General features: G+C 38.9%; 1 protein-coding gene across 4 annotated transcripts in view; it reads right to left on the bottom strand.

The window, feature by feature from the left end:
* Positions 1-1,613: 1,613 nt before the first annotated feature.
* The window catches only part of LOC124305229 (atrial natriuretic peptide-converting enzyme-like), a 92,352-nt gene continuing 73,881 nt past the window's right edge, over positions 1,614-20,084 (bottom strand). For 3 of the 4 annotated variants that reach the window (XM_046764394.1, XM_046764395.1, XM_046764396.1), the window contains exons 5-19: positions 16,715-17,468; positions 15,955-16,082; positions 12,726-12,858; positions 11,842-11,996; positions 10,903-11,101; positions 10,674-10,826; positions 6,313-6,567; positions 5,083-5,227; positions 4,794-4,975; positions 4,324-4,513; positions 3,730-3,904; positions 3,314-3,437; positions 3,040-3,188; positions 1,938-2,068; positions 1,614-1,830 (exon numbers count right to left, since the gene is read on the bottom strand). In XM_046764394.1, coding sequence (XP_046620350.1) covers positions 1,686-1,830; positions 1,938-2,068; positions 3,040-3,188; positions 3,314-3,437; positions 3,730-3,904; positions 4,324-4,513; positions 4,794-4,975; positions 5,083-5,227; positions 6,313-6,567; positions 10,674-10,826; positions 10,903-11,101; positions 11,842-11,996; positions 12,726-12,858; positions 15,955-16,082; positions 16,715-17,468 — 3,018 coding nt within the window. In that variant the 3' untranslated portion in view covers positions 1,614-1,685. The remainder of the gene's footprint in view (positions 1,831-1,937; positions 2,069-3,039; positions 3,189-3,313; positions 3,438-3,729; positions 3,905-4,323; positions 4,514-4,793; positions 4,976-5,082; positions 5,228-6,312; positions 6,568-10,673; positions 10,827-10,902; positions 11,102-11,841; positions 11,997-12,725; positions 12,859-15,954; positions 16,083-16,714; positions 17,469-20,084) is intronic. The other variant, XM_046764397.1, reaches the window with a different exon arrangement.

The raw sequence follows: 20,084 nt of genomic DNA, 5'->3' as shown, positions 1-20,084 counted from the left end.
GAAAAAATGGTAGAATTTATAAAAATAATGATATTACACTGAGATGGAGTAATTTTGCCCTCTTTTGGGATGAGAGAATTTATAGGCGGCATAATTTATCGACCAAATTTTCTTCAAATTACGACGGTAATATACGGATCAGCAGCTTCACCTCGGCCTAATATTTAAACATATAAACTACCTGTCCTCAGAAAGATTTATGGATACGTGATTCGACCCAATTTCACGGCCCCTTAATCAAAGATTTATCTCGCACAATTTTACGACGTTATATGGCTTATTCGCACTATGCACATTTTCCTACGTTTCACTTTTCATTTCTTTCCAATTAATTTTTCCTCGTCTATTCCAAGTAGAAACGATTTTTCTTCTTTTTAATTTCAGTTTTCACTTTACTTCCCTCATTTTTCCTCTGCTTCATTCCAATTTTCTTCTTCTTATTGTCAATTGCCTAATATAATTTATTTACTATTATCATCATCATCATTATTATTATTATTATTATCGGTATTATCATGAATATTGTAGTTAATTATATTGTTATTATAATTATAATTATTGTCGTTTCCATTTTCCTTACACAAAAAATATTTTCTTATTGTCTCGTTTTCAGATGCTTAGATGTATATATATACATATATTTTTTTTTTCTCACTTTTGAGTGCTTGTGTCCCTCAGGCCAAGAGTTATACATCAGAAGTTGAATTATTGTCTCCATCTTATTTCATATATTTTTTTCTGGGTAGAATTTAAATTTCGTTCAAATTCTGTTCTGATTGTTCTTTTGCGTAGTTTTGTTTTTATCAAGTAACTTGTTTTATTATTACCCATCAGATTCTCCGGGCTTTAAAAATACTGCAGCTAGTCAACATTTTCGCCGCTGTTGATCAGATCGGAAAACTAAGGAATGTATCGTTACTTTTTTTTCTTCTGTGTTTTAATTCTTCTAATTCTATATTATTGTTATTTTTCTCCACGCTCTATTCAGCACAGTAGAATAGTATATATTGTGCAACTAGTGGGCAAATGACACGATTCCGAGTGAGTGTGAAGTTAGCCGCACGAACTCAGAATCGTCTTGCTCACGAGTTGCACGTAATGTTTTTCCCAATGAAAATGTAAAATTAGGCAATTAGTCGCATGCTGAAAATGAGCAAATCGCATGATTTCTCAATTAAGTAACGGTTATGGTAAAACATTACAAGATACACGACAATCAAACTAAATGCACGAGCAAAAATTCAAGTTATGAGAAGGCGAAAACATAACCTCAACCCAGGGAATTTACAGCGTTAAGTTACCGCGATTCACGAGACACATTTACGTGATGGGCGGTAGAGCGCGCCACCGTACAGAGGCTATTTGCTTTATAAGCGGACGAAAACAGTTTTTCTTCTTTAGTGGAAAAATGGTTCGCCAAATCCCAACACGCGTGTCATTCGTTGAGAAATAGCGTGTTGTGTTTATTTTCAGCATGCGGCCATACTTGCCTACTTTGAAATTTGAGTTGCAACAAAACTATTATATATGTACACACATGTATATATGTATAATATGTGTATGATTTATGTGTGTACAGGTATTACTTAATCAATAGACGCGACGAAAACAACTACGTTCAAAAATAATTCGATTTTTATCCGAACGCGTATTTTTCCCCTCTCTTTCTCTTTTTTTATTTTTTTTTATTTTTTTTCCTCGTCCCTTCTCCAAATTCGGGCATATAATTTACTGCCTCGGTTTATCATGTTTTCTTCTCTATTTCTACTACCGTTTTCGTTCAGCGTAATCATGTCTTCGCGCAGACGTAGAACGCGTGTATAAGTATACCTGCACATGCAGTTTTTAAATTATATCAAGTTTCTCGTCAAAGCTCTCGTTACCCCTTGTCTTTGTCGGAGTATTTCGCGATCTGTTTGTGGATCCACGTCACGTACCTTGGCACGTATGCGTAAACACCCGGTAGCTTTGGATGAGCACATTTTATACCCCAACTCACTATTCCGCCAACGAACCATCTCTCCGGGTCCTTTTTGTCTCGACACAAAAGTGGCCCCCCTGAATCACCCTGCGAATTCAATACGACTCATCAAAATTTTCGTAAAGTATTAGATATTCATTTTTTGATATCGGCAAAAGCTATATCGCAATTTTAATAATTCTTGTGAATATTGGTTTTTCGTTTTTACGAGTTTCATCCAATTTTTTCCCACTCTTCTGAAGACATTTGATATTATGAAATTTTCACTAGCCATTTAGGAATTTTTCTACTCGTTCATTCAATGTTTTCCAATAAACTCAATTTACTTAGCAATTCATATAATTCGTTTTGAATTTTGTTTTGTCTGAATGTATACAGCAGAACATCCAGCTGGTAATTCAAATGGCAATCCAATTCCCCGTTCATTTCAGAAATGTTGCCAATTTATATTTCATGAAGTGGTGAAACAAATTTAAAATTGAAACCCGTGGTTAACTTAAACTGAAATAAAGCATTCAAACATGACAGATACAGAGGCTGACTGCGCGTGCGCGAACTTTTTAGTTACTTCATGCTGGTTGGCAACTTGAAGCTTTAACTGTCAAACACCGCTTATAAAAGTTATGTAGGTGGTGAGAATTTTTTGTTCCGGTTAAGCGGATCTCTAATAGTTGTTCAAATAATTCTGAAAAACTTGACAAGAAAACTTTCGTTGTTGACTAACTGAGGACTAATGACTATTGCGGGTCATCGTAACAACGTGATTTCGATTTGCCACTCAACGTGAGAGAGTTTGATATTCTATGACTCGTTTCCAGTAAGTTGGTTCCCCTGCCTAGCAGACGAAAATATTACCGCGATACGATTTCACGGACCAATAGACTTCAATTATTTTGCGCATGCGCAGTCGATCACTCAAAATGAATTTGCTAAGTTTCATTGTTTTCTCTGGGCAGAAAATTGAGAAGTCGAGGTCAGGAGTTTTGTCAACTTTAAAAATTCTATTTTTTTCACGCGAATCATTGTTTAACAATTTGGGAGTATTGGAAATTATTCACCTGACAGGCGTCTTTCCCTCCTTCTGGATAACCGGCGCAAATCATGCCGTCGGTTACGTTAAGCTCTTTGTGTTCGAGCCAAAGGTTGCAGAGCTCTCTGTTTAATACTGGGACGTTTACTTCGTTGACGGCCGGCTCGTATTCCGAAACTGTAACAGAGAGATACGATGTGTAACGTTCTAATTTTGCTTCAGACTCGATCTGAAACGACGAATGTTACGGCAAAAATTTGACAAAAACGTTCAAGAGAGCCTCATCTAATCTTATTGCTCACCATCCGTGTCTTCCTTCTTTCCCCAACCGATTACTGTGCAAAGTGTTCCGGGCGTCAGCTCCATGTCCGCAGTTGGCAAGCAAACAGGCCTTAGATGGTCGTGAAACTGAACGCGACTGTCAAGCTGAAAATATTGTACAAACTTTAGCCTTCGAAAGATCTGATGTAATAGAAAAAAGCAACGAGTCCTTGAACACGATGTTTCAAGACGGTGATTAAGAGGCCGTGTGAAAACAAATCACTTGAAAAGGGTGATGTTCAAGTCAAACAAACAGTTCTGAAAGTGGACAACGGCTTCTGAGTTTTTAGATTAACGTCCTAATGCTGATAAGAATTTAAATTGAACTGGATTTGTTAGTAGCGAATGGATAATTCCGTCATGTCTACAAATACAAAATCGTAAGCGTTGGATTTACCTGGAAAAGAGCGACGTCGTTGTCGTGAGCGACTCCCAGGTTATAATTTGGGTGAGGAACGACTCGCTTTACCTTGACTTTTTGACCGAGGTAAGTATGAGCGTGGCGTCTTGTTATGCCGAGTTGGATTGTCCATCCGGATACGTCGGAGTGGCTGAAACTGCCAGATTTCTTCCTTCACACCGGATAGGTCGAGGAAATCATAAGTGTAATAATGCGTGTGTGATAAATAAGGCAATAAAGTTGACACGATATATGAATTGTAAACGTTTCCAAGAAGTTGAAGGAGTTTGGATAATGAACTTGAATATGATGTGTTTTCGGTGCGATGTGAGAACTGAAATTGGTGACAGCGGTGGGATTCGAACGCTTGTGCTTTGAGGTGACAACATCTGTTTGTCTAACAACCTGAAAGATTCTTCATACTTTTTCGCAAAAAAACTCTTAATCTTGAGATTGCCTGAACTTTTCAGTGATTAATTCAGTCACACTTTGTAGAAAATTTATTCTTTTTCTCCATAATTCGAGGGTTGTTGGTGACACATTCATCAGGATTCAAACTGGAATGACTCAAAGATATGATTGAAAACTCACTTTCCGACGCAATGTGACGCGGTCAGAACCCACTGATCGGAAATCAGGACTCCAGCGCAGTAAAAAACCTGTTCAGGTCCACCGAGAAGCGCTGCAAGGAATGGCCAATCACCGGGAGCTGCTTCAACTCCACCGACGATCCTCGCCTGAGGCCTCGAGTTACCGTAGATGCGCTTTCGCTTTCCGCATCCTGTGACGGTGTGAAAAATAACGTATCGCAGAACTCGAAATGTCAATTTCGAGAATTTGGGGATTGTTGAACAGTACTCAAAAAAATTAGAAACCCCGTCAAAGGATGTTTGAGTATATTGCAAAAGTTTTGGACTATTTTTTTTTTTTTGTGAATATGTTAAGACGATATTATGTAGTATTCTAGTATAATTGCAACATTGTCTCGAATATTTCCGGACTGTCTTTTTCTTTGGTTAAGTATTTGAATCATCGTTCATTCAGTTCCTGACTACTCTTACCGTATTCCGAACAGGCCAGTTCAACGGTAGGATAATTTTCGTATTTTGTGCAGCGCCGGAGTTCCTTGAGAATGTTGGTGTTGGTTTTTTGAGCAAGCCGCCATTGAACAGAGGTCTCGATTTTCCGCTGTGGCATCGAGACGTTGGTGCCATTTCTGGACAGTACCGACGAGTTTGCGACTCTGTTGGATCAGATTGAGATTTTTAGGACGATTAATACACCGCGCATCGCCAAGAACACTTCCGGATCATTCCACAATCGAAATGCTCCAGTGTAAGACGAACTCACTTGTATCCAAGATATGAGCATATCTGATGAGGTGAGGTTTCTGCGTCCCAATTCATTACACAGGCTGGTGAGAAGTTCCCGTTCTCAGCGTGGTAAATCTCCAACCGTCCTTTACCAATGTCACCGTTCCGCTCGCTAAGTCTTACTGAAACCACAGGATCAATACGTGATTTCTCTATGTTTTTTGATCGATAAGAATATTTATCTTTGTCTAATACTTTGAAAAATTGGATTTCAATTTTATCTAATCTCAGAGGATAGTTTTATGGAATTCAAGTTACATTGTAATCAACGGTGACAAAAAATTTGTAGAAGGATCTAGCCGGGTTTGCATATGAAATACGTCCTTTAACCGATTTGTGATTGCGTTATTCCAAACTTTTCCTTCTCATAAGAAGCCAAGTTTGCCCAAATTTCACCCCTCTATCTTTACTTATACACTGTAAATTGAAAGCAGCGTGATCTTCTAGTTCTATCCGATTTCCACGTCATTCCAACAAAGGGAATCATAAAAAAATTACAGATTTGGATGTGACATCTCTGTACGTGTTGTGATTTTTTTTAGATTTTTCTGACTGCAAAGTCAACCTGTTAAAAATGACCACGGGTTTTCAGGTGAACAATTTCTTTGTTTTCGAGAACAAATGTTTGGTGATGTTTATTTTATTTTTTTTATTTATAATTGCAAAATTTTTCATCGAATCCTGAAACATGTACGCATTTTGCCCCGAAACGCATACTCGAGACGAATATCTCGAATTCGCATGGAGCGGTGTCCCTGATTTCGACATGTTTCAACAGGCTTGGTATTTTGTTTAATAACTTCTTTGAATACAACAAGGAACTAAGCTGTTTCAAACTAATTACAAGGTGTTTTAAAGACTTGAAAGTGGTCACAAACGGTTTTCAAATTGTTACAAATGGTTTTAAAACAATTTTGAACGGGCATGAACATTTCCTAAGTCATTTTGAATGTCTTCAAGAGGTTTAAAAATAATTATGAATAATCGAAGGATAATACCGAGGAAATTCAAAACACTTCTAAGTGGTTTGGAGTAGTTGCAGAATAACAGCAAAGTATTTTAAAATGAATTCCAAGAGTCTCGAATGATTTTGGAATGGTTTCAAGCGATTTCTACAAACAATTATGAATGAATGGAAGCGGTTTCTCGCTGTTTTTCAACGATCACAACAATTAGCAAATTTTTTAGTGAACAAAGCTTCACTTACAGCAATTCCTTTCGTCCTGTCCCCAAGGGCAGTCCGTGGTTCCATCGCAGACGTGTAAACTGGACATGCATTGTCTCTCTCCACAGTGAAGAACGGGGTCAGCGAGGGATTCTTCGTCGCTGGTCGAAGGTGCCGTGGCTCCGCATTCGCCACACCCGATTTCGTCGGATTGGTCAGCGCAATCGACGTGACCGTCGCAACGCCAATCAACCGGAATGCATCGGGTACCATCGCATTGAAACCCGCTTGTACAGACTGGAAGTACGAAAGAAAACTTTTAATCTTTGAATCAGCGTGTACTTTGCATTTTCTTCAAATGCACCAAGAGAAACGAAAAATAAAGAAATATGTAATAATTTCCATTGCTTTTAAACCTTGCAAACAAATTCCATACGCAGATATGTCCAGCAATCGATATTCAAATCACAACTCACCCGCTGGAAAATTTTATTAATTCAAATATTTCGAACGATGATTTGACATTCCTGTTTTTGTAATCTAGTTGTTATTTATTTGCACAGAATGGATGATGTTCAGAATCGTTGTAATGTTCATGTCTCATGTTGCAAAAACATTGAAACTTACTTTGCAGACAATGGAGGAAAAATGTTTCGAATATATTGGACTTCCGACGGGATCAATTTTTTTTCAATTTTCGACAACGGAGGTAACATGTCAAATTCTTAATTGAATTTTCATGCATTTTCGAATCTCGAACTATCCAAAATCCTGTTCATGAATATATTATATAGAATAGCATGATGATTCTATGACAGCAGAATGTTAATTATGACAGTTTGATATTCAATTTTGACCCAAGAATGATCAGCCACATTTTGAAAGGTGAGATTCCGGTAAAAATGTCATTCGAAATAATAACATGAAATGAGACAAATGCGATCATGCTTATTCCGAGAAATACATTACAATATGTTGAACCGGATAAAAATTGATGAGGAAAAATAATTCTTGTCTTTGAACACAAAAACTGTGGCATACAGCGAGGGTGCGGAACAATTGCCGGTAGAAAAGTGAGAATTTTGAAGTTAGATAACAGCCGCATCCACCGGTTAGCTTGACAGCGTTATCGTTCAATATATGGATTTTACAATTAGATTTGCATTAGCGGTAGGTCGGGGGTCTCGGTGAACTTTTGTACGACGGTGACAGCGTGTGGCAAATGAAAAGAATTCGCGATAGGACCCGACATGTGCTTCGTGTTTTTTTTTTGCTATCTCATACCCTCGCAAAAGTGAACATCTTGTGTCGCGGAATACATGATATAACATTAAAGCGCTGGAGAGAGTAGGTGAAATGTTTTAAAATTATCGAAAAAATAGAGACGTGAATATTTTTTCAGCCAAACATGGAACGGGTCGAGGTCGGAGTGTAAAAAGGTCAGAAAATAGAACATTGACAACTATATTGTTGTTTCAAAATCCATTTTGAATTAAGGGTTAAAATATGAAATCGTTGGAATTCTGGCAGTTTTGTATTTTGGTAATCTGTATACTTCACTATTTTACACTTTGGCTATGTAGATTTTAAAATTTCAACAAATAGATTTCTGAGATTTTGAAAGCTGGGTATTGCGACACTTCGATTTTCTATTAATTCGTTTTCACCCCCTGCCCAATGAAACGGAGACGGACCTTGCAAAGAGGGTGAAGAAGTTGAAGAAAAGGAAGAAGAAACCGCTTTGTCGCAATTTATTGATCAACGAATGGTCGTGGAAGGAGCCAGAAAAAACAGGAAGGGTAGCCAAATGGACCATTTGCGATTCTTCTTAACTTTTCAGCTTCTTTTATCATCCCGGTAATCTGTACAAAACATCCTCCAAGTACTACACACACCTGATAAATTGAGAAAGAATCTCGATCCTCCGTGATTGTCTCCAACAGCAATCAAGAGACAGATCGGCGCGGATCGACTCAAGACGAAAGTCAGACCTCCTTTTCTGTACCTAAAAACGGGATGCGATTCCACGCTTTGATGAACCGGAATATTCCGAACGCTTTTTCTTGCAAAATATAAACCACAAGGCCAAAGACTCAAAGCTGATTCAGGGTGAGAGTTCAACCCTCGAGAATGCGATGAGTCACGTGATCGCTGTGAAACAGTTCGAAACGATAAAGAAACTGAAAGCATCTTCAACGTTTCCAGGAAGTCGCAAATATTCCGGGGTGGCAAGTTTGTCCGAAAACGTATAAAGGGGTTCTGGTAAATTTCCCAGGGGATCGCGCTTCGGTGATAATTTCTTATCGACAGTTGTTTAATCGTGCAGAAATCTTATTCGCGGAATGGATTCCGGGGTCGGAATTGCAAATTGCGGATCAATTATCCTGGACCGATTGTAAATTGCTCAGAGTATTGTTTTGATTCCAACACTGATTTCGGTTCAATACCGCTGCATAAGCAACGTGGAATTGGCTTCTTCGAATTTTTTGAGCTTATTTCACAATCAAATTCTTTTCCCAATGCTCGGTCTGTTTATATAAGTACAGTTGTCGTAAGTTAAACTTGTTGGTACTGAACATCGTTTACCTTCTTACGTAACCGCAGCAGCCTTCGATCGTTACTCGACCCACTTTTCTCTAAACTGGCCCCCTAAACATTATTATTTTCTTATCATCCCCATTATAGTTAATTTCGCACTCCGAGTCTTCTTTTCTGAAACTGTCAGATTCTGGCTCTTTTCTTTCCTTTCTTGTTGCTGTTTGTAATTAACTGAAGTACCTATTCTTGGAAATTGGTTTCATTGGTAACAACTGTATTGCAGCATTATATATCATCATGAAGTCACTCGAGAGGTAATCAGGAACGAAATATAAATAACCGAATTTTCTTGGGTATGAGAATTTGTAGAGTGGTACGGAAAAATCATCGGGATCAATTCCGCCTCGGCAGTATAATGCATTTCGAGAAAAAATGTGATAAAATCAGGCCGCAATCGTTTGATGAAAATTTTTTACAACCCAGGATACACCATTTTTTTTTTAATGAAAACCCTTCACAAACGATTGTGCGAGTAAGTTTGATTTGAGTAATTGTTTTCCCAAATCACTCAAATCTGAACTCCATGATCACGCCAATTCTCGCGGAAGGAAATGGGTGCCATTTGAAATTGGAGCACGAAAATTGGTGACAGCGGTTGGATAACGTTTCAAGAGGTATTCCGCAGTGTTTGGATCATTGTTATCGTGGACAATAGATTTGGTGAGATATTTATAACGGTCGTTAAGCCCGTCTTTTGTTTTCCCAGTTCGTTCTCGACGTTGCCGCATGACATACCCCATGCAAAATGCATTTTGCTGAAAAAAAAAAAAAAAAAAAAAACACGGACTGGAAGAAGGAAAAAAAAAATAATGATAACGGGTTTATTCGGAAATTCTTATATATTTGAAACTCAGCATGAACATAACTTGGCTGGATGACATGTTTCGCGCTACTCACAATATCTCAAAAAACTAGACAAGTGTGAGTAGGACTCGCGCCCTGAGGGTTTCGTATAAACTTAATCATTTCCTTTGATGTTATGTAACAACAGATTAACTATTTTGAGACTTTTCCCTTTACTTGTGCCGTGAGACCTTGTTTCTTTTCAAATTTCATGATTCTAAGTCAACGGGAAGTACCCTATAGGTTTTGATGAGCGAGTTTGCGAGTGCTAAAGTATGTGACATAAATGGCCGCATCGTTTGATTGCATTGACCTGGAAGCTTGAATGTCTTACACCTCCAAGAGATCGTACATCTTAGTATTTGATATTAATTTCAACTTGATACTTCTATCAGTTCCTAAAAAAATTGTCTTGACAGACGAACAGACAGACAACGAAATGTTCCAACAAGGGTTCTGTTTTTACTTTTTGAGTTACGGAACTCTAAAAAGGACCTAACCAACCTAACCACTTTGAATTTACAAGACAGTGTTCTTCGATAGCTAATTCGTTTTGCCACGTCCTCAGACGGTTATTATTAAGTTGATGAAAAAACAAAAGGAAAACAAATTTGGATCGTTGCAAAGAACGTGACCAATCCACAAATATTGTCTGTAGATATGAAGTCAACCAGTTTGAGCCGTTTTGGAGATATTCTGGGCATCACACTACACATTGCTGAGAAAAATGGTTGACGTTATTGTTAATAACAATGCTTTCTATCAAATGAACGTATCAGAAAAAAATAAGCAAAGGAAGCTCCATCTTCATGCTTTTGAATAGATAAGCCCCAATCGAATGAAGCAATTGGTTGTCGGGATATAAATTTACCTACCCTTTCAACCATCTGCTCGTACACACCCCATTATGTCTTTTTCATACAGGAGCACAATCATCATTCCACTAGAAAGATATTACTCACCGGGTTTCTCCGCCCTTTTTGCCGCTTCGATGACCTCGCGGTGTCCAACGCAAACCTCGGGGTCAGCATTCTCGGGAAAAAGGTTGCACTCTAGATACTCGGGCAGGGTGAGACCAAACACTTCGAGGAAGAACCCGCAGCGATGTTTGGTCTCTTCAAAAAGGAACGAATTTACAGCATTGGCCGAATAAGCAATCGAAGGAAACACCAATCAGTCGAAAATTCTTACGATAGCAGAGACTGCGACATGGCCTAACCACCTGGCCTCGTACACCACACTTCGGCACAAACACGCTGCAGAGAAACAGGGCTGCCAATTCGTAGCAGCGCACATCGACAACTGCGTCGTACAGTTCAAGCTCGTGCTGAGCGTCCCTCTGTCCAAAGTTGCCCATGTAGTTCGGGAATACGGTGAAATTGTACGGGATCTGTAACAATCACGTGTCAACGATGAACGATGCCTATTTATACGATAGGTTTAGGTCGACTCGGGATCAGTTGTGGACATCGTTTGATCCGGTTGTGACCACATTTATTACATTTAACCGAGCATTATGGTGACCAATCGTACAATGGTGCTTTGATTCACCACTTCAAAGTTGAATATCAGTATTGAATTGAGTAAATCCATGAGATCAAAGGTCGCACCAGCGAATACAGAAGTTCGCAAAAGTGGCGAAAATTGATACAGTCGAAGTGCCACAAATGGTGTATCAAATTTTTCCTGCTCCTCGACAAAGACAAGTCCCTTACTTTCGTGTTTCCACTCGGAATGACGTATTCCATAGGGTTAAATATGAGTAATGAATATTGATCCTGAGTGAAATGGACCAAGTATATAGACCTTGAACAATACCCTCTGTAGGAGTTATCAAATTGTTCGACTATTTGGAGTTGGATGAAGCCCTTAGTTCGAGCGGAGGAGTTCACGAGCTGCAGAGAATGAAACTCAAACTCGAACTGCCGGATCCAGTCGAGTGCTCGCGATGCACACTCAAATGGATAGACGTGTGCATGCGGGTCAATGCTGTCTGTTTTCATCCGAACTAGTCGAACCCCCGGGATTTCAGTGCACCAAATATTTTTTCGCAAACGAAACGAGAAGGCGGATTGCACATTCGTTCGTCACAGTGATTTGGCAATAATCGGTTCACTTCACTTCTCTTACCTTGTGGTACTGACAGAAGCTGACGATCACTGGCAGGCAGATTCCTGGTGCTGGATTTTTCAGCGGTGGTTCGAATTTCGGAGGTCCTGGGGCTATCACCATTTCCGTCGAATGTACAGTATTGTTTTCCAACCTCACAGTGTACGCTGGGTAAGCTGCAAGAGGAAGATCAAACGCCACTGGATCATTCGGCTGACCACTTCGATCCTTCGATGGTATTGTTCATGTGGTTTTTTGAACAAGTCACTTCGTTCAAGTATGACGTATACAAGTAGTTAAAGAGTGATGATTAATGGACTGTTGTGAGAATTAATTAATTGAAGAATTAATCTAATTCGGTTTGTTTTCATGTAAGAATGGTGGATATGTACTACTGATTTCGAACGACTTGAAGCATCAAAATCGATGCTCAGCAAATGGGCACTAGTGGTGAAATGTAGTACAACTCATGAAATAAGTCAGTGCAATTGATATAGTACAATGAAGCTTTTTACGGTCTCTCGGCAAAATGAGTTCTATGCAATTAAACGAGTCGATTGGAATCCAATTTTCCGAACATTAATATTACACGTTACATACATCGTGCACGTTACATACATCGTGCATACGTAGAGTCCAATGCAGTGTGGAAAATTTCTCGGGTGGAAGTGGTCGCTAATTGGTTCGATATTGTATCCGGAATCTGGCTTTGTGACAAGTTATTAACGCTACTGATTGTGAGCGGAGAAAACCGCAAACCGTAACATTCAAAGGACGAATTATTATGGCTTGGAATATAATAACTGTCACGTAGTTGGTTTAAAGTCGCCGAGTCTGCAGTTCTCTGAAGCTTGATTGCAGGCTTTCGCGAAAATTCAGTTATGACATCGATCAGTTTTACTCACATTTAAAGTACGCTGCTAGGCCACCTGCTATCGCAAAAAGAGCCACGGCGTTGACCAGCACTTGGGCAAATCTAAAACGCAGTCTTCCTGTCGTCACGTAATGACTGCTCGGTCTCCTTATATCTCTGATTATCTGAATAAATACAAAATAAGTTAGTTCAAAAATTCCGCATAACGCAGTTCATGGATAGATGAAGATTCTAGCTCGATGAAAAGAGTATGCAAACGCTTTAAAGATGTTTTGACACCCGTTTGAAATGCCATACCGTTTGTTTTTACACCTCGAAGATTCATTCCAAGAACAATTCCTGAACTGGACAATGAGTTCTGGAATTTGCTTTCGTTTATCGTCGATTGTTTAAAAAAAAAAAACGTTTGAAACAAATCCCTAATTCTCTGTACAGATTTTTTGGGGTTGTGTGAAGCGGTGAATTGGTGGTAGGAAAATCACCCCGGTTAATTGGTGGTGAATTAGCTCGTGTAAAACTCTGAAGCGATGAAGTGACGAGAGTGTTTTTATCAGAAGCTAATTGGAGGGGCGTGCGAAAACCCTCGGCGATTAAAAGCCGAAATTTACTTAAAGCGAGATGGAATTGAGAGTCACTTGAGCCGCGAGTAGTAAGAGGTAATTCCACTCTCTGCTCACCCCAACGTTAAACAACAAAGTTATGGCGCTTGCGGTTCGGCTTTCAAACCTACATGTTTTGCTTGGATGCAAAGCAGGACTTGGATTTTTAACGCTGATGAAAAGTGTGCGAAACGAGCAAATAAATGGGAATAATTCTCTACCAGCTCTTTTTATAGGTTCGTTTTACTGCAGGAATTCACAGACCTCGATCCTATGTAGAGTTTCATTCAATGGAGTCAAAAGCTTTTCATTCCTCTTTCTCTGGGTTTCGTTGCACTTTGTGAACAAGAATTTATTGATCTGGTTTTACATGTTTTGATCGCGTTTTTTTTTATGTCCACGTGCGCGGATGCGCGCGCGTTCATATATATTTCCATCACTGTCGTATTGTCTCGGCGAGCTGAAAAAATCTGATATTTCTATTTTTACACATAAAACTCTGATTTGCATTCATCATACTCGGCAGAGCTTAACGAAGAAAAAGTATCGTGCTGAAAAAAAAAAAAAAACGCCAATGCAATACAGAGATGGAGTTGAAACAGGTTTCTAACTTCCTCTTTCCCTTTCTCTCACATACTGAAATGCAACGAAGACAGAATAATGAATGAGTTGAAAAATTGAAGCTGAAAAGTATCGAAGACCTCCGAATAGCAAAAGTCTTGTGCGTTCAATTCAACCACGAGTTTAATTTTGAGGACTTCCGAGTACCTGTGTGATTTTTACTACTTCGTAGCATGTAGCGTCGAGTAATTACGTGATATTTCTTCCAGTATAACATTATCCGATGTCAACCTGACACCATCCGATGTCAATCCAACACTATTCCATGTTGGTCTAACGCTATTTTGCGTCAATACCACACTGACTAAGGTCAATCTAACACTATCAATACGCTTGGGTGAATTGTCTACTTCTCAGGACATCTCAGAATTGATTAGTGCGTTAACGATCCTTATCACGAAATAGAATCCACCCTCCCATAAGCAGGTCTGTATAAAGTGTCTCTCAAAACGGCTGAATGCAAGAATTTCAACTTATTCGTACGGTCGCGTCGCACGTATAATTGATGACTTGCCAGCCCCTCATAAACTTTCAAGCGAATCAACACGAAAGAAGTAGTGGTAGATATGACGATTTAATTCCGATATCGGCAGGTCTACCAAATCTTTTCAGGAGAAGAGAATCTTTAAGCTGAATGTAAGCTCTGCAGTAGGGATGACAAAAAATGTTTTTATTCGAACATCAAACGATAGAAGCTCGGTAATTGATGTTGGAACACGTTTATCTAGACAACATTTTTTTTTTCTCTCGAATTTTATTTTATCTCCGCAGGCGAGTTATTCAGGTTTCCAGAACCCTCCTATAACGTTTATTCAATCTGTTCATCTCTCGACCCCTCTTTTCATGCTTCCCTTCCACAAGATGAGGTTTCAAAAAGCTCTGTCTCTTCGAAGTGAGTGCGCGATTTCTCTTACTGGAATATTTGCAGCGTACCGTAGAGTTCCGACATACAATCAGTTAACGGCACCAGTCTGCAGTGCTTTTTAATAAGCGACGAAAAGCCGAGACCAATTCCACGGTATGGTTGAAAAATGACTATAAGCTATTTTCAACTAATTTCAAGAAGGTTTCAAAGATCTTCAACCGTTTCGGAAAAACGGTTTCAAACTAATTTCGAAGAGCTTCAAGTGTTTTGTAAATGGTTTCCAGCGATTTCAGAACGATTACAAATGCTTTTAAACTAATCACACAGAGTTTTAAGCGATTTTTAAGTAGTCTCCAATTAATTCGGAAGGTTCTAAATAATTTCCAAATGATTTCAAAGCGATTTCACACTGATTAGAAATGATTTCAAACTAGTTTCATTGAATTTGAAACAGTTTTAAGCGGTTCTTCACTGATTTGCGGCAATTCCTGCGTGATTTGAAACGAATTCGAACGATTCTACGCGATATCTGAGTAACGAGTTAGGAAACGAATTAAGCCATCGTCTAATTAATAAAGTTAGCCGTTCTGGCCGGTTAAACCGGTTAACCGTACAGCCTTGCATCTGAGCGCTTGTAGTCAGAAGTAATTTGCGCTTTTAACAAGTACACCGTTGAAAGTAAGTTTCACTTCATTTTCACTCAACTCCTTAAAATGGTTACTTCAGATTGTGTTCCATATAATATTACAGAGATAATTCAGAAGCCTACGTTCGAATTCGTCTCAATCTTGAGATAACGCGCAAACATAACGCTTTTTATAGTATGCACGTAAATGATATCGTAAAGTTTCATACACTTTGTTACTCTACGTGCCACCATAATTGGCTTACACAATTCACTCGACGTTCACAACGATTAATCTCTCTCTCATGGAAACAATATACGAGGCTTTCCGAATGCAAAACTGAAGTTGCCACCGACTGACAAGTAGGTACCGCGGTTGGAAATCGATACCGTAGTAGAACCTACCATAAATAACAGTCCGTGATGATTGTCGCTGTATCAGAAAATACAAGCGAACAAAATGGCAGGAGAACGTTTCCAATTCTGTATTTATCCTTCAAGAAATAGCAGTCTGTAAAAGGACCGGATTTTATTATTGGAATTTACTCACTCTGTGATGAAGCGACATGTTGCTTCCGTTGTGAAATCGCACGATTGTTTGCAGACTGGCCGGCGTGCTCATCGACTTTGTGATCGGACTTCCTGGCGGATTCTCTGGCTCTGGTACAAGTGCTCTTCCTAAAAACAGGCAACAACAATTGACTAACAGAGTGGGAAAAGTATATTGGTGAAAAATTAATTATTTCCAATATGTTTGAACAAAATATCCATGAATTATTTCAAAAAGTGAGGACACAACTTTGAGAACCTTTTGTAATCACGTATGATCTTATTTAAACACCATGATTTTATGTGTTTCATTAAAATCATGAAAAATCTCGTTTAAACTACATAAATTTTCTACAGAACACTATGAAATTTTTGAAATACTCGTAATATCTTATTCGAGCTTCATAAATACTTGTTAAACCACCTGAAAACTTTTTTAAATTTACGAAAACAAGTGAAATATTGTTCGAACTACATGAATTCTCCTCAAAACACCTCAAGACTCTTTGAAACATTCGAAATCACATAAGTACATGATCAAGCCTCATCGATTCTTGTCAAATTACTTGGTAACTTATCAAATGTTTCTGAATCACTTGAAATCTCTCGGAACCCTTCAAAATCTCATCCATTTTCAAATTTGATGTCTTGCGTGAGATTTTTGGAGTTGAAATCGTTAAAAAAACTGCACAAAACCCAAAGCGAGTAAATCTCTAAGAAACGGACATGTCTCTTGGAATCGAGAACCCTTTTGAACACACCTGGAACTTTCCCGTTGGCGTGTTTATGGGGCAAAAGCGGTGCCTCCATGGTCTTGCTGGTGTAGCTGGGCGAACTGGTCTGACTGAAGCTGTCCGAGGACACATTGCTGTCCTGGCGAACGCTTATGGGCTTAGGAACGGGGCTCTGAACGATGGCGCTGAGCGGTGGTGGGATGTTGGTCTGCGTGGCCTTCGGAAGTTTCTCGAGTTTCTCGCCGGTGGTCTTTTCCCGCTTGCCGAAGCTGTTCTGAAGCATGTTCCTCGCCTTCTCCATGTCCGAATCGTACCGGGACTTTAGCTGATCTTCAAACTTCGCGCGCTCCGGTACTTCCGGCGGCTCGGCCGGAACCGGAAGCGGCTTCTCGTGCAGCCTGCGCTCCAGATCACGCGCCGCTCGCTGAAGCTCCTCGAACTTCAATCGCTCGACGCCGGCGTGCTTTCCAAGCTCACCGGTTCGCTCCTGCAGCCGCTTATCGAGGTCACGTGACGCCTTGTCAAGCTCGATCAGATTCCGTTCCTCCTGACGCTGCTGCCACGGACTCACAGCGCCACTGCTCTTCGCTGCCGTCGGTCTTGGTTCGGGTTTTGGCGGCGTTGGGTCCGCCTTTGGCTGCCCGAATTGCGCCGCCGGTTTACGGTCAGGATTCGAACGCCGCGGGACTGCCGGGAGCTGGACTTGCAACGGGATTGGACGCTCGTTTTTGCATCGCTTCGGAATCGCCGGGGCTCGGAGCGGGATCGGCGGTGGCGCCACCTGCGCGACAAACGGAAGAAATTTTTTCTTTCACTTCGTCATCGAAAGTGGTAGACAATATGTAACAATGCAACGTTCGTTCCCATAAAAAAAAAAGAAAAAAAAATTTATTCACGACATTCTCAAAAATATTAAAAGTTATAAGTGCTCGAGTGTTATTGTGACATTGTCATTCGATGGTTCAACAAAAAATTGCGAGTAACTCTTGCGATTCTCGTTGTTTAAAAAATTTAGAAACATTTTTCAACTGAACTTGAAGGTGACTTTCCAAAATACGCGATTAAAAAAAGTGAAAAATCCCGGACCCGCAAATCCCGGTATTCAATTCACACGTAGATTCGACTACACCAAACAAAGTTTCATGAACAAAGTATTTTCTTGCATGGTTGGATCGACTTTAGTCAGTATAATCCCTAAATAAAATTTTTACAAAATAAACTCCTCACTGAACTTCACTATTCTCACATAAAAATTCAAACTTACTCCATGGCTATAATTACGATACTAGTTGCATACAAAACGAAAGGAATTGCTATCTAAATGTACGATCCAATTATAACGAACCATCAAATTATGCCAACGATTCGCAGCTTGCAATATTCGGATGAATTTTAAATGAAAATAGGTTGACGATATAGAAAAATTTGATTACAGAAATAATTTTGGTGTGTTATAACTTGATTTTGTTTCAACTTTGTTTTTTACAACTGAGTGACGTAAAATATGATAGTTAATCATGAGACTGCAACTCAGGTGACAGCTTTTATTTTTTATGCAACTCGAATAACTCTGTGATTGTCTCAAATATTTTTGCAAAAATTTTTGACGACAAGGTGTTTTTGAAAAAGATGAGGAATTTTTCACTGTCACAGACGTTATTTAAACCAATATTCAGAAACATGTTGACGAAAATGGATCGAACCAGAATTAGGCTTATTCAATGAAATTATATTGATATAGTTAGAATCTGTCGGAAAAGCTCAGAGTTTCTATTACTTGTTTTCTCGATCGCTAAATGATCGAGGATCTATTAATAATCGTCGTGTTCGCGATCCTACGTGCTTTATGAAATTGTCTTAATATCCAATTTTTCATCCAGTTGCAGAACTGCTCGGTGAAATTTCAGCGTCTTTCAATGACCTGCTAATTTTTAGCTCATTCGCCTTTGTGATATTGTTGCCGAAAATTTCTCAGATAGAGTTGAGAAAGAATTTAGTTGCAAGGTTTCGTCGTCGCGGGTTTCCTCAAGCGATACTTGTAAAGAGACAGGCACTTGCAGGAATTTGTAATTTCACCGGACTTCATCCTCGAATTACTGGAACGCTCTTCATTCTTTGTCAACTCAATAAGCGCAATAAGGCAACAAATTTCTCCCTCAATTCGCAAATTTTCAGGTCACAGGCATTTCACTGTTATACATGGCTTATTTTTAAGGTGTAAGGGGTTCATCTACTCATCATTTCCAATGTATAGCAGATCAATGTATGCCCATTTCAAATATTGTTCCCTCCTCTCTTTTCGACTCTTTCAAATTCTTCAAAACAATATAACCGTATAGATTCTACTGCCAGCGAATCAAGTGATAATTTGTTGCAAAAAAATTTCTTAGACTTACAGGGAGGTGTAATTTATTTGCTTCCCCAGTGTCGAAAACGTTTCACAAAAAGATAAACATAGCTTTCAGCCTAACCAGGTTTTTAGATGCAGAAAAAACGACAGAAACTGGGTGAAATTTGTTGTGAGTATAAATGTGAGTATAAATTGAGTGACCTTGTGTTAAAGTGGTTGTAGTGCCGGTGTAAAGTGGAATTCTGAGTGTCTGATTGTTGTGGCTGACACACTGGCTGCTGATGGGTTGGACAAAAAGCCTGAAATGGAAATAAAAAACGAAGTAGAAGTAGAAGTAGAAGCAGAAGTCAAATCGCATTTGCGGAAATCCGATTCACTGACTTTAAGGCGGGCTGCTAGTGACTCAAGAATCGATATTTGATCCCTGATTTCATTACGAGATACTCAGACATTGAGAATATATAAAATTTACATATCCGTAAGATAACAATATTTTTTTAAGTATGTCAGAAGAGTAGAAAAAAATAAAAGTAATAAATGAGAGCCTGGATATTGATTGTTCATTTCAAATCGGTATAAGACGGTCGAAAAATCATTGAATTTTGGATTATGAATGTTTACCTTATTTTTTGGAGAACGATGTTTTATACATCCCTACCACCAAGACACTTGTTTTCATTATGTTGGCATATGCAAATATACAATTTTTCAAGACTGCACTGATATTAATTTTTATTAAGAAACAGCGATATTAAATTCACTATTGCCATGAAAACGAAAAAGATTCGTTCTAGTCATCTTGTGAAAAACGGTTGTCGTTACAACAAGAGACATATTACAAAGTCAAATTGAATAAATTTACTGTATTTTTTGTCACTATACAGCAATTTTAAATGAAAAATCGATATCGAAATGCTTTTCTTCAAACTTCTATTGAGTTTGTTCTATTTCACACTACGTTGGCTCTCTTGATTCAGAAGATTGTTTTCTAAAAAATTGACTGAAATAGTTTTCTTTTTCATCATATTAAAATCGCTAAGTCAATTC

This window comes from Neodiprion virginianus, chromosome 5 (assembly GCF_021901495.1).
Source record: "Neodiprion virginianus isolate iyNeoVirg1 chromosome 5, iyNeoVirg1.1, whole genome shotgun sequence".
In the NCBI taxonomy this organism is placed as follows: Eukaryota; Metazoa; Arthropoda; class Insecta; order Hymenoptera; family Diprionidae; genus Neodiprion; species Neodiprion virginianus.
This window is presented reverse-complemented; position numbering and strand designations above follow the sequence as displayed.